The sequence below is a fragment of the Geotrypetes seraphini genome, chromosome 10 (genome assembly GCF_902459505.1).
Source record: "Geotrypetes seraphini chromosome 10, aGeoSer1.1, whole genome shotgun sequence".
NCBI classification, from domain to species: domain Eukaryota; kingdom Metazoa; phylum Chordata; class Amphibia; order Gymnophiona; family Dermophiidae; genus Geotrypetes; species Geotrypetes seraphini.
The window spans coordinates 58,073,211-58,088,145 of NC_047093.1; the positions used below are offsets into that span (position 1 = coordinate 58,073,211).

The window sequence follows — 14,935 nt, forward strand, 5'->3', positions numbered from 1 at the left end:
AAGATAAAGGCTCTTACATGGGTTGATGCTTTAAGCTTACATTAGAGCCGTGCACTAATACTTAGCACGTAGTTTCCTAACACAAAAATCTAGCTCCCCAATAAGGTAACCAAATAGTTTGCAACTAGAAATGGCGCAAAAAATGTATGCTAACAGGGCAGAGTGCACCGGACTCTTGTGCACACAGGTCTAAACTAGTGTCAATTGGAAGTCTTGCTCAAGACTTCCAGTTAACACTAGAGAGCTGATGCCCCAATCCCTCCATCTGGACACTTCTGACACCCATGCTCCTGGTGGCCAAATTGGGAGCCCCAATCCCAAAACATCTCTTGTGGCCCAAGTGGGCCATTTAGCCTCCCAACCCCTAAAACATTCTTAGTGGCCCAAGCAGGACCCCAGCTGGGTGAGCAAATACCCAACTCTTAGAATTTTAACTGTCAATTGGAAATCACCCAACAGGATTATTTTAGCCAAAGACTACATATTTATTTTTCTCCATGGCAAGTGCTGTTATCAGCCCATGTTTCAATGCATTCATAAAATCATGATTTCAACTAGCTTTCAGGCAGAGAAATGAAAATCTTGCCTGAATTCTAACCTCTACTATCTCTCTGTAACACAGATTAGTAGGTCTTTCTATCCTGCTACAATCTCCCCCTTTCCCATCACCCTGACACTATTTTATCCTTATTATTGTTTCTTTATTACTTCAGTGCTGATGCCTGTGGATTAAATGAGGGAGGACTAATATAATTTATCTACCCGAGTATGAAAGAAATAAGCAGGTATGTTGAAACAAGTCTGTGCATGTTGTGACATATCTCAAGGTTACTCATGCACAGTTGTGGCTCAGTGTGAGTCTAACATTCCAAGAGACAAGATGTCAGAAGAATCCTCAAACTGCTAGGGTTGGAGTACCATTTAATGATAAAAATTTCTCACAAAAGAAGGGAAAAAGCCAAAAGCGATCCATGAAGGCATGATTGCAGTTTATGGTAAGTCTGCCCCATCATCCTACAAAGCAAAATTTTGGAGCAAGCAGTTTAAGTGGGGTAGAGAGTCCATTGAAGATGACCCTCACACTGGACGACTTGTGGAAGCAATTTCCACAGAAATGTGCAAGAAAGTCGAGGATTTAATTTTGGCAGACAGACAAATTAAGGTTTCCCAAATAGCTGAAGAAAAGAGAATCTTGGCAGGTACAGTTTGGAAAATAATTCATGAAAAGTTGAGCATGTACAAGGATAGTCCAAGAATGCTGACACAATATCAGAAGGCCACGAGACTCCAGTGTTGTCAGGAGAAGACCAAGTGAAGTTTTTTTCATCGTCTGGTGATTGGAGATGAAACTTAAGTCTATCACAGAGATCCTGAGTCCAAAATGGAGTCAATGCAGTGGAAGCACAAGTCATTCCCCACCCCCAAAAAAGTTCAAGACAGAAAAATCTGCAGGCAAATCATGGCAACTGTCTTCTGGGATGATGAAGGACTTTTGCTTCTGGAGTTCATGCCACACAAGACAACTATAACCAAGGAGAGTTATGCCAACACAATGATCACTTTGAGGGAGTCAATCAAGAAGAGGAGATGAGAAAAATTCACAGCAAGTATGCTGCTTGTTCAGAACAATGTGTCAGTACACATGTCACAACAATCATAAGGTGCCATCCAAGAATGTGGATTTCAGCAGCTGAACCATCCACCCAACAATCCTGACTTGATTCCCTCAGGTCATTTCCTGTTCTGAGTTTTGAAGCAATCTCTCCATGGACAGTGGTTTTCAAGTGATGAAGACATCAAGGAAACTGTGATGTCCTAGTTTGGAGGTCAAACAGAAGAATTCTTTTCAAAGGGGTTAAAGTCATTGCAAGAAAAGTAGATGAAGTGTATGGAGCTATTAGGGGACTATATTGAAAAATAAAACAAACTATATTTGAAAACTCTTCTTTCATACAGAGGTAGATAAATTATTGAATGCTCCTTGTACATGCCCTGACTGTTTGGTGAAGAATGACAGAAAGTAATGTTAAACATGCTAGATATAAACTGTAGTAATATATCTGGTATTATCATAGGTAAGTGGCATACACTTCAGCCAGTCAGGAGACAAGAGTTTTCATATTAATTTCTTAATACTATTTACATAGCAAGTGATATATCATTCAAACCCTTCTTCCTCACCCACCTTGCCAAATCTGTTCACAAGCAGTACTTCTACAAGTACAGACTCATTAGAAAAGTACTTTAACCTTTTCCTATCATAATAAATTTTACGTTACGTTGGTTCCAATTGTAATTATTTTAGCAAAGTTTTGTATTATTTGACCGTTATCATTTACGGCTATTGTAAACATAATGTAAATAAGTCATAAGTCTGTAAATTCAAATATTTTGTGTTCCTGTCGTGTACTGTATGTCCCATGATATGGGACATACGATGCCATCAACATTTTTGGAATGTCCCGTCAGCCGGGACACACGATAGGAATAGGTTAACCGTTACTCATGTGAAGTAACATAAACCCAGAAACAATGGCTTAAAATTAAATCCAAGCTACAGGACTCACCTATTTTGCATGGTGGGATAATCTCCAGGCATTCTTTGTGAGCACCAACACCACATTTGGTACAGTAATATCCCTGATAAAAAGTACCTCTGCAATAACAATGAACATACACAGAGATGGCATTCACTATGAAGAACACATTCTGTGCTAGTCTTTGGCTGATGCTCCGGTTTTCCGTAAACTCCAGATATTTGCACTTCTGATAAGCACACAATCCGCTTATGCGCACTGATGTCATATGTCCCACCGCTATTCTTTCACGTTACATTCACTTTGGTTAAATGCAATCACGGGTCCTCTGTATTTATTGCACTGCATTTACTATCCCCCTACCCCCTTCTCCGGAACGTCACAGCATCATGAGCCATCCTAGGCAGCAAGTAGATAGGAGACCTATGCCAGCGCACCGAGCTCTTATCAGCAACTTCCTCTCAGCCCTGCTTGCTGTTGCCACCATCACCCCAGGTAGCTGCCGATACTGGCAACGACTGCCTGACTAAAAAGTGGTACTCCTATTAAGCACACACTCCGCTTAAGCGCACATGGCGGTCTGGTCCAGAGGTCTTGCACTTAAGCGGAGTCGACTGTATTACACTACTAGGAAAAAGCCCCAAACCAGTATAATGCAGATGTGTGTTTCAAAGGATGAGTGAAAAGAGTAGAGAGGGAGAAAAAGCAGAAGAAAAGAACATATACCAAGCTGTGACTGTCTGAAATTTCCTTTCCTACTGTTAATTCCTACTGTTAATTCATTATGCATGCAACTCTCGCAAGCACACACCGTAAATGTTTGGGTGTATAGCTTCAACATATGAGAATTATTTGAAAGTACTAAGCAAGCATGCACCAAGATCTAAGTTTATAGCCCTGTAACCTGTTAACTGTAAAAAAATTATGTATGTTTGACCTGTAACCCGTTCTGAGCTCTCTGGGGAAAACGGGATAGAAAACAAAATAAATAAATAAAAACCAATACCGCTCATAAAGTCTGTTCCTGTATCTCACAGTCTTTGGACCAAATCAATTTTCAGTGCATCATTATACAAGTGAAAAGGAAAAGAGAATGCCTTTACCCATCCAAATTCCAAGGTTTTAAATCTCTCAGACTGACCCTCTCACCTAAGAAACATCCTGCAGGCCTTGCAATTTGTAGTCTTTTCAAATGTGAACATCTGGAAGCTGTGGTGATTTGCAGTGGCTTTATCTGGTCTAATATTTGACCTGGTGAAGCAAACATTAAAAAAAAGGAGGAAACATGTTGAGTCTATGGCTTGCAATTATCACTGCACGATTTTCACCTATCCATTCACAGTAAGGATATGAAGAAAACTCTTGAGCATTTCAAAGAGAGCTCATGTTACCCATGCAAGACTAAACAGGAGACAGGGACTAGCAGCCAGAGCTGGACATTAGGAGTTAAGATATCTGTAAATCAGTAAGCAAGAGCAGAAGCATTGAAGAGCTCAGGAAAGGACGGTAAAAGCCAGTGGAGTATAGTGAGGGCTTTCATGAGATTCAGTGAATCCCCAGCTCTACAGCCCTGCTTTTTAATTTTTAATTTTTTTTTTTTGCTTGATGCAGTTTGATTTGTTGAGTAGGCTCAACCAGTCAAACTGCATCAAACAAACAAAAAAGCAGGGCTCTTGAAATGGGGATTCTCCAAACTACTCAAACCACCTTAGGACAAGGACATATGCAATCAACAACCAACTCAATGTATGCCCTAAATCGGGGATGTCAAAGTCCCTCCTCGAGGGCCGCAATCCAGTCAGATTTTCAGGATTTCCCCCAATGAATATGTATGAGATCTATTAGCATACAATGAAAGCAGTGCATGCAAATAGATCTCATGCATATTCATTAGGGAAATCCTGAAAACCTGCCTGGATTGTGGCCCTCAAGGAGGGACTTTGACACCCCTGCAAAATGGAACACATAGGGATCTTTGGGACACTGCAAAGCCACACCACCCTACACACACATAACTCACTCAACCACAACCTAAAAGAAAAAAACACAACCCCACCCCCTGAAGGCCCTAATAGTACCTATCTGACTTTGACTGCCTGAGCAGCAGCTGCCTGTTGCTTGCTCAACCAATCAAATTTAGAGCAGTGCCCTCAGGGCCTTTAGGGGGTGGGGTGAATCCCCTGACTGCCCCCACTGGTAGAAGCTCAGATATGACATGCTATTCAGTAGATTCATGTAGATCAGGGGTGTCCAACCTTTTGGCTTCCCTGGGCCGCACTGGCTCCCAAAAAAATTTTCTAGGGCCACACAAACGCGCAAACATTGCAGCAATACAGAGGAGGGAGCCAGCAAGACGGTAAACACCGGAGGGCAGCAGAGGAAAACACTGCATCGCCCTCAACCGGGGCCGCATGCGGCCCTCGGGCCACAGGTTGGACACCCCTGATGTAGATAATAGGTAGAATTTTTTAAACTATTTGGAGGAAGTATTTTTTTCATTCAAGCCACAATTTGCTGCTGGAAGATGTGGTGAAAGTACCACAGTTAACACATAGCTGGTTTAAAAAAGTTAAGACTTAAGAATACAGATTTTTTTCTTGCTTTTTCTATGGGGATTTTTGCTATTCTTTCTTTTTGGTATAAGGTTTATATGGGGTTAGAGGGACATTGACTGCTGTTCGTATTGTAATTTTCCTCTATTTGGTTGTTTAATAAGTTATATTCTTGCTTTTCAATGTTATCTTATGCCCTACTTTAATAAGGGTTAAGACAAAGTTCCTAGGGAAAACAAATCAATAAACCATTATCAGTTGGTGCCCCTTGAGAAAGCCACTGTTTATCCCTGGGTAAAATAAACAAGAAATGGATCTGCTGTTGGAAATAGCATTTCTTTTGATTTTTTTTTATAGATATACAGAGTAAGCTCATTAGCTCAGAGGCTCTTGCTAAGGACTGCTCCTGTCCTTATCCCTTCTCAGTCCCATGTTCAGAACTCTGGAGAGCACTGCAAACATCAACACTTACATTGCCATTTCAAACTGTTCCATCCATTTCCGCTTCATATCTTCTGTTTTGCAGAAAAGTTGGTAGCCCTGTTTGCCCTGAAGATGAATTAAGTAGAATCCATAGGACCACTGCAAAAGAGAACACTATACATTTAACTGACTAAATACTGAATGCAATGGTTTTTGGTTTTTTGAATTAGGTTGCATTATCACTGAGTAGCAAAGCACTGATATAAGGAAATAAAAGAATACTAATAATGCATTTTTTTAAACAATTTTATTGATGACTTCACAAATATCACAAAGAACAGAGTATATAAGGTAGTCCTTGTCATCCTTTTGTATGTTATCCCACATGAACTCCCACCCCTAGGCCCCTCCCCGGTACATCCTACATTCAGAGGAAGGTGGGCCTGATGGACGGACAAGTCGACGAAGCCGTCCACGCAATGCGCGACAGTGGCAAAAAGGGCGAACAGAATGCTAGGAATGATAAATAAGGGGATCATGAACAGATCGGAGAAGGTTATCATGCCGCTGTACCGGGCCATGGTGCGCCTTCACCTGGAGTACTGCGTCCAGCACTGGTCACCGCACATGAAGAAGGACACGGTACTACTCGAAAGGGTCCAAAGAAGAGCGACTAAAATGGTTAAAGGGCTAGAAGAGTTGCCGTACAGTGAGAGATTGGAGAAACTGGGCCTTTTCTCCCTCGAACAGAGGAGATTGAGAGGGGACATGATCGAAACATTCAAGGTACTGAAGGGAATAGACTTAGTAGATAAGGACAGGTTGTTCACCCTCTCCAAGGTAGGGAGAACGAGAGAGCACTCTCTAAAACTGAAAGGGGATAGATTCCGTACAAACGTAAGGAAGTTCTTCTTCACTGAGAGAGTGGTAGAAAACTGGAACTCTCTTTCAGAGTTTGTCATAAGGGAAAACACTCTCCAGGGATTCAAGGCAAAGTTAGACAAGTTCCTGCTGAACCAGAACGTACGCAGGTAGGGCTAGTCTCAGTTAGGGTGCTGGTCTTTGACTAGTCTCAGTTAGGGTGCTGGGTGGACTGCTGGGCATGATGGAGCACTGGTCTGACCCAGCAGCAGCAATTCTTATGTTCTTATGTTAGGACCCGTCCGTCCATCTACTAAGGTCAGAGTGTGTGTGTGGAGGGAGGGTCCAGGGGCTGGGTGCTCGGGTGGGCCGAAGGGGGTTCAGGGGGAAGGGGGTTGGAGGATTGTCCAGCTGGAGGGATTGGGCACCCTCCTGCTGGTAATTGCACGGTTGGGGAAGGTTTGTGTCTGGCAGAAGGGAATGGGCACCCTCCTGGGAGGGGTTTTTGTGTCCAGCCGGGGAGGTTTGGGAGGATCGCAGCAGGAGAGATTGGGCATCTCTCCTGCTGGGGAAAGTTCAGGGGGATCATTGGCAGGAGAGATTGGGCATCTCTCCTGCCGGGGAAAGTTTGGGGGGGATTGCGGCAGGAGATACTGGGCATCTTTCCTGCCGCGATCATTACTGGTGTGGGGGGACGGGTTGCTTGGGCCGCTGAACTGATCGCGGTAGCTGTGATCAGCTCAGCAGCCCGATTCAGAACTTATACCTGTTTTGACTTGGTCTAAGTCAAAGTGTATAAGTTCTGTCTGGCAACCTGTCAGAGTTTTTGGTTATGGCTGCCAGACGACTAAGTCTAGGTCAGCCCACCTCCCACCCTATCTACTCCTCCAAAAACGCCCCTTTTCACTCTGGACGTATAGAGGCAATGAAAAGGCCTAAACTGGTTTGAGATACATCTAAAACCAGTTTTGATTATCGGTATTTGGACGATCTGTCTTTCTGATCATCCAAGTACCGACTTAGGCCGCTTTTTGGACTTTTTTATTATTATTATGAGCCCCATATTGTTTTCTCTTGTTTTTTTAATCAATTTGAGATTTTTTTTTCCTTTGGGGCCCTTCTCATATGTTGTATACCTTGGAATATGCTTTAATTTTTCATAGCATTGCAAATGTATTTTTGTTTCTGCCCTACTTTCATGAGTGTTGTGCTTGGAGAAATATAATTCAATAAAGTTAAAAAATAACCTACACATTCTTTCAAAGCATTATTTAATCATCAAAAAGCTGCAACTGCAGCTATATTTTGCTCTCTTCTTTAAGGTGCACACAGAAGAAAAACTCATCGGCTTACCATTTTTCCATGTGACTGGAAAGCATTAAAGGAAGAGACCAGAATTTTTTTAAAATAGCATGTTGTCAGAAATATTAACAGTAATGTCACTTTTATTACAAATACAGTGGTGCCTCGCATAACGGACGCCTCGCACAGCGAACGCTGTGCACAACGAACTTTATGTCTTGATCCGTACAACGAACTTCGTTTCACACAACGAAGTCGCCCGAGCTGCATCCTTCCGCGCAGGCACTGCGCTTAACTGCCCTCTCTCCGCCTGGTTCCCTCTTGCCCCCCCGACTCCCCGACACGATCGGGGCAAGAGGGAGCTCAAGCCCTCTTGCCCCCCCCGACTCCCCGACACGATCGGGGCAAGAGGGAGCTCAAGCCCTCTTGCCCCCCCGACTCCCCGACACGATCGGGGCAAGAGGGAGCTCAAGCCCTCTTGCCCCCCCGACTCCCCGACACGATCGGGGCAAAAGGGAGCTCAAGCCCTCTTGCCCCCCCGACTCCCCGACACGATCGGGGCAAAAGGGAGCCCAAGCCCTCTTGCCCCGCCGATTCCCCAACTCCCCGACAATATCGGGCCAGGAGGGAGCCCAAGTCCTCCTGGCCACGGCGACCCCCTAACCCCACCCTGCACTACATTACGGGCAGGAGGGATCCCAGGCCCTCCTGCCCTCGACGCAAACCCCCCCCCCCCCCAACGACCCCCCCCCCCCAAGAACCTCCGACCGCCCCCCCCAGCCGACCCGCGACCCCCCTGGCCGACCCCCACGACACCCCCAACCCCCTTCCCCGTACCTTTCTGTAGTTGGCCGGACAGACGGGAGCCAAACCCGCCTGTCCGGCAGGCAGCCATCGACGGAATGAGGCCGGATTGGCCCATCCGTCCCATAGCTCCGCCTACTGGTGGGGCCTAAGGCGCCTGGGCCAATCAGAATAGGCCCGGGAGCCTTAGGTCCCTCCTGGGGGCGGGGCCTGAGGCACATGGGCCCAACCCATGCTCTGCTCTAGGAGATTGCCAGAATTTTCCTACAATAACTGTCTTACTTTCACTCAATGTATAATTAAACTCTGGAATTCATTACCAGAGAATATGTTGTAAAAGCAGTTTGCTTAGCAGGGCATAAATATGTTTAGACAATTTCCTTAAAAAAAAACCCATAAGCCATTATTAATATGGACTTAGGAAAATCCACTGTTTATTCCTGGGATGAGTAGCATAAAATTTGTTTTACTCTTTTGAGATCTTGCAAAGTAGTTGGACCTGGATTGGCCACTACTAGAAACATCATACTGGGTTTGATGTACCTTCGGTCTGTCCCAGTATGGCAATGATTATGTTTTATGTTCTTACCTTCTTGATGTCCTTGTTGTTCATAGGATCATCACTCATTTTGTGAAAGAGTAGCTCAATGATTTCCTTCAGTTCATAGCAGTATCCTTTCCTTTTACAGACAATCACCACCTTGTCAAACAAAAATAAATACCTGCCGAGATAAAGAACACATAATTGAACCCGGGCTACACCTTCACTTCTCTTCCCATCTGGTTAAATGGTCCCAGTGTGAATTCATAGCCCCGTATCCACCAGGAAGTAGAAACAGGACAGAATCTACATGTCTGGTCTCACCTGTCTTGTTTTGTGTTATTTATTATTGTCCGAACTTTCAGTTCCCCATCAATCTTAGGCCTTCCAAATTCTTCTAGTTTTACTTGCTGGGCAGAACAAAAGACCAGAGTTAGGGCCACCAGTAGGAAAAGCAGGAGCAAAACCACAGAAGACCAAGCAAGTACAGGAATGCAGACAAGCAAAACATGGGTTGAGTATTATGCATACTTTAATTCTATGCAACTCATTTAAATTATTGTTAAAGTATCACAGAGCCAAATGCATGTTATCTGTATTTATATTTAAATAGTTTTATTGAACAAATAAATATACATTCAACCATACAACTCTCGATTTTTTTACAAAATCATCTGTGCCCTTTAGCATCCCTCCCCTCCCTCCTCTTCATTAAAAGCAGCATATGATTAATAAGATTAAGTGAAAAAGAAATATACCATCTAAGGAACTCCTGAGCTATGTTCCCTCTAAGCTGAGTTCATACATTCTAGGAGTGTCACTCACAGATTTTACATGGTTGCTCACAAATCTGGAAAATTGTTGGTTTTTAGAACTTGTTGACAGCCAAAGAAACACCAATGAAATCCCCTGAAAATCAAGGGAAAGCCAAACACAAAAAGCAAAATTGTGGATACGAGGTACTTGATGTAAGAGTTTATTATAATAGTTCTTCACAACTATTTCAAATGATGCAGGTAAAACAATATTGGTCCATACAAATAAAGCAATATCACATATCAATGAATTGTGGTGCGGACCCAACACGGTTTCAGCTCGGAATGCCTTCTTCAGGGGTTCTAAAGAAATATTTGTATGTGTAAATACGTGAATTACTGAGAGATGTGGAATGTGATAGAATAAATGTGAATAAAGATGAGGGATGAATTATGGTGAACCTGTGTGAAATGAAAATTATGGTCTAAAAATATAGTGCTGTGAGATAGATAAGTTATATGATGGGTTAAAAATTCAAGAAATATAATCATTACAAGGGTGACAAATTAATGGAGGAAGTAACTAGATAAGAAAAAAGTGTATATATTTCCCGTATTGTTTGGCATGTCAATGAGGGCTAAAAGCCAAATATCCTCTAATAACAAGCTTCTACTCATTATGATAGGAGTTGCCATACAACAGATTACGAATAACTGGAAAAGTTGGAAGAGGCAGAATTACAGCTTTTGGTGGAACTCTTTATGTCACATATTCAAAATGAAAAGGATAATTGCTATGCAGCAGGGAAATTAAAAAAAATTTCAGGTTATTTGGGAGCCATTAACAAGATACTATAAAGATTGAAATTACTGTATAGAATAAATATTATTTTTTCCCTTTGGTTCATACACGTCCAGGGTGAGGTGGAAAGATGGGAATATTTTATGATTTCTTTTGCTTATGAATAACTGTTGGATATAAGGGAGGGAGGTTATTTGATGCAAGTTAGAATTTGATGATATATTAAGTGTTATTAAAGTATAAATGATTGTATTATATGTTACACTTATTGTGAGCTTTAAAAATGAATAAAGATTAATTAAAAAAAAAAAAAAACCTGTGTAAGTAAATCATGTCAATTATAAGCCAACATATGACTGATTTGTGCTATAGGTCTCACCGGCACTAGAAATCTTCACTTATATGTCATATAACAGAGCACTTAATTGTACATTAGCTAGCAGAGTATATACCATCTAATGTCTTATTGCTGCCATCAGAGTAGCATAACGTCGCATGGCTGCAATCCTTATCAATCCCAATAGCTTTTTATTTAGTTCGGTGTAAAAAATGTTTAGAATGGCGGCATGTTTGAAAAACATAGCAGTGGACATTTAAAATGATAGGAATAAAATGTATGGATTTAGCAGTAGGAATGTTTGATGAACAGTGAGTGATTTATTTTCCTTTCCTCTAGCTTCAGTATCTTCCCTGACCCTAAAGAAGTATATGAAACGCATCAGTGACGGGAGATGCGTTATCATCAATGCTAAGTTGGAAAGCCTTTTACATATATTTGAGAAATTATCAAAAAAAAACAAAATTATCAAAAAACCCCAAAATTTCACATACCGAATTAAACAAAAAGCTATTGAGATTGATGGAGATTGCAGCCATGCAGCGTTATGCTACTCCGATGGCAGTCTGAAGATCCCAGAGGCAGCAATAAGACATTAGATCAGTGGTCTCAAACTCGCGGCCTGGGGGCCACATGCGGCCCTGCCAGGTACTATTTTGAGGCCCTCGGTATGTTTACATAATCACAAAAGTAAAATAAAACAGTTTCTTGATCATATGTCTCTTTAGCTATAAATGACATTTGCCTAGGGGTCATCGGGTGCTGTGTAGGAAGATGAGTTTATTGGCCAAAAAATGTATTTTACAATATTGGACGGTCCCTGACCCCCCCAAAGTTTTGGCATTGGCGAAACCAATTACATCAGTTGGCCATCTGGGAGGCGAGAGATGCTGGAAGGACTGAGAAGCGAAAGTTGATGTTTATGAATATATGGGAACCTTACTTACAAACCTTGCATCCTAAGGGCCGTAGTGTGGTCTTAAGATGGGTTTCCTAGAGTGTATTGATATGTCATAGTGAGGTGAATTAGAGTATACCATAGTGAGGTGAATTAGAGAATACCATTGGGGGGGGGAGGGAGGGTTTTTGGGGGGGAGGTGGGAGGACATTTATGCTTCTTATTTTATATTATTTGATTGATGCATTGTTGTTGTATTATACATAATGTGATACTCTTATGTTGATTTTGATATTGTATGCATCAATAAAAATTGTTTGAATCTAAATGACAATATTTTTATTAAGACTTAGCCAAAATGAAAGATTTATAAACTGTAAAGAGTTTTACCTCATACAAAATTGTCATTTCTTTAATAAAACATTAACTATTTTTTTCTGAGGCCCTCCAAGTACCTACAAATCCAAAATGTGGCCCTGCAAAGGGTTTGAGTTTGAGACCACTGCATTAGATGATATACTCTGCTAGCTAATGTATGATTAAGTGATTTGTGCTATGACACATATAGTGCAATGATGGAATTGAAAAGTGAGTGGAAAAGATATGTGTACACATACTGAATGCCACAAGATTTAATATGCGGTGAAGCATACAGTGGTGTGTAAATACTAAAAAAGAAATAAAGGAAATCTGGAGTTACATATTTATGGTTACTAATGAACACTTATGATACTTCTGTTGCTGTTCGTGGACTACATACATGTTCATTAGTAACTATAAATCAGTCATCCCACAAATTTTAGCTCTACAGTACATATTTCTCCATATACAGTAGTTTTCATCAGTTTTATGTCACTCTCTTATTTAGGCAACTTTTATCCACAGAGTTTATACGTTTGTAACTTGCACAAATACTGCTATCTAATCTTGTTCTGTTGGCCAATACACAATGAGGAGATTTTCACCGTTGGTTTTAGTTTCTGTTTTTAATATAGTAGCCCTTATCAGTTTCCATATGTCGTTTTCATAATTTGTTTTTAGATCTAGATGTTGATTTTAGATTAGTTTCAAATATTATGTAACTCCAGATTTCCTTAATTTCTTTTTTAGTATTCACACACCACTGTATGCTTCACAGCATATTAAATCTTGTGGCATTCGGTATGTGTACACATATCTTTTCCACTCACTTTTCAGTTCCGTCATTGCACTATATATGTCATTGCACAAATCAGTCATATGTTGTCTTATAATTGACACAATTTACTTACACATTTTTCCTACCTAGTTACTTCCTCCATTAAATCACATCTTTAATTTGTCACCTTTGTAATTATTATATTTCTTGAAATTTTAACCCATCATATAACTTATCTATCTAACAGCACTATATTTTTAGACCATAATTTTCATTTCACACAGGTTCACCATATTCATCCCTCATCTTTATTCACATTTATTCTATCACATTCCACATCTCTCAGTAATTTACATATTTACATATTCAAATATTTCTTTAGGACCCCTGAAGAAGGCATTCTGAGCTGAAACATGGACTGTGTTGGGTCCGCACCACAATTCATTGATGTGTGATATTACTTTATTTGTATGGACCAATATTTCTTTATCTGCACCATTTGAAATAATTGTGAAGAACTATTATAATAAACTTTGATATCAAGTACCTCATATCCACAGTTTTGATTTTGTTTTAGAACTTATTGGTCACACGTAATTTTTTTTTTTTTTAATTGCCGCTCACATGAGAAATAAATTTGAACGTACCCGGCCAGTCCTTAGAGGAAGCACTGTTCCCGAGTTGGGCGTATTTTTGCCAACCACTGACAAACTTAAACCGAAGAGAGTGGATAGAGAACACATAAAAGGAATCCCCCTCTTCCAACCTCCATACACCCCTCCAGCCAACCCCATATTCCCTACCCCATCCCCAACCCCAAACCACTCCAACAATGATAATTCAAATGGAACCAATCCAAACCCAAGTCTAATATCACATCTGTCTAGAAGGGTCACCTAAAACATTGCCAATTAAACTATGGGCTCCTTTTATCAAGCCGCGCTAGCGGTTTAACGCACGTAATAGCACACGTTAAACCGCTGGCCACACTAGTCGCTACCGCCTCCTCTTTAGCAGGCGGTAGTTTTTGGCCCGCGCGTGGGTTAGCACGTGATGAAACGTCGCACGCGTTAACCCCGCTAGCGTGGCTTGATAAAAGGAGCCCTATATGTTCAATGGAAGAGAACCAAGATGGTGATCCCAAACCGCCCAAAACTTTCTTCTTCGAGATTCCAGTCACAAAGATTATGCAGCCCATTCCTCCACTCCCAATACGAAGGTGACTCGGAATGTAGCCAATGTCAAAGCTATCCCCCTAGATTTTTGAAGTAGTAACCTAGGGCCCTTGCTCTGTATAGCCAATGTCCTATCCCACTCAAGATCCAATCCCCATGGGTGAAGTGATCCCCTGGTCATGCAAAGAGGAGAGAAGGTCAGAAGGTCCTATTTAAAGGGCATCCCCACAATATATGACTCACATCCCTCTTAAGGTATCCATACTTGATACAGCAAGCGAGGTCAGGATTCCCCATGATGATGATATTATTAATTATTTATATACCACCTAACAATGGAAGTTGTCTAAGTGGTTTACATTTAGGTGCTCACACATTTTTTCTCTAACTGTCCCATCGAGCTCAATTAGGGCAATGGAGGATTGAGTGACTTGCCCAGGGTCACAAGGAGCAGCATGGTGCTTAAACTCACAACCTCAGAGTGCTGAGGATATACCACTAACCACTAGATAATTGATAAGAGGAAAAAGTTCGCTCTATGAAGAACCCTATATCAATATGAGGAAAATTACGCTTTATGAAGAACCCTATACCAACATTCTCTGTATTCTTAAAATAAAAGTACAAAAGTATGGTCAGATCTCCCTACTTTACTCCGTGAACATACAGCAAAAGTTTCACTGATTTGTCCAAAGCAGAACTCTGAGAGCTGCATGTGGACAAATAGAGAGACTTGACCTTCAAAAGAGAAACAGAAGAAGAAAACTTTCCACAGAAACCAGAAATTGCAAAAAAAGTGGAGACAGCCAG

General features: G+C 41.4%; 1 protein-coding gene across 2 annotated transcripts in view; it reads right to left on the minus strand.

Moving 5' to 3' along the window:
• The window catches only part of VAV2 (vav guanine nucleotide exchange factor 2), a 337,587-nt gene that overhangs the window by 29,838 nt on the left and 292,814 nt on the right, over positions 1 to 14,935 (minus strand). For both annotated transcript variants that reach the window (XM_033962034.1, XM_033962033.1), the window contains exons 13-17: positions 9,345 to 9,430; positions 9,069 to 9,201; positions 5,562 to 5,671; positions 3,687 to 3,788; positions 2,568 to 2,656 (exon numbers count right to left, since the gene is read on the minus strand). In XM_033962034.1, the coding sequence (XP_033817925.1) occupies positions 2,568 to 2,656; positions 3,687 to 3,788; positions 5,562 to 5,671; positions 9,069 to 9,201; positions 9,345 to 9,430 (520 nt within the window). The remainder of the gene's footprint in view (positions 1 to 2,567; positions 2,657 to 3,686; positions 3,789 to 5,561; positions 5,672 to 9,068; positions 9,202 to 9,344; positions 9,431 to 14,935) is intronic.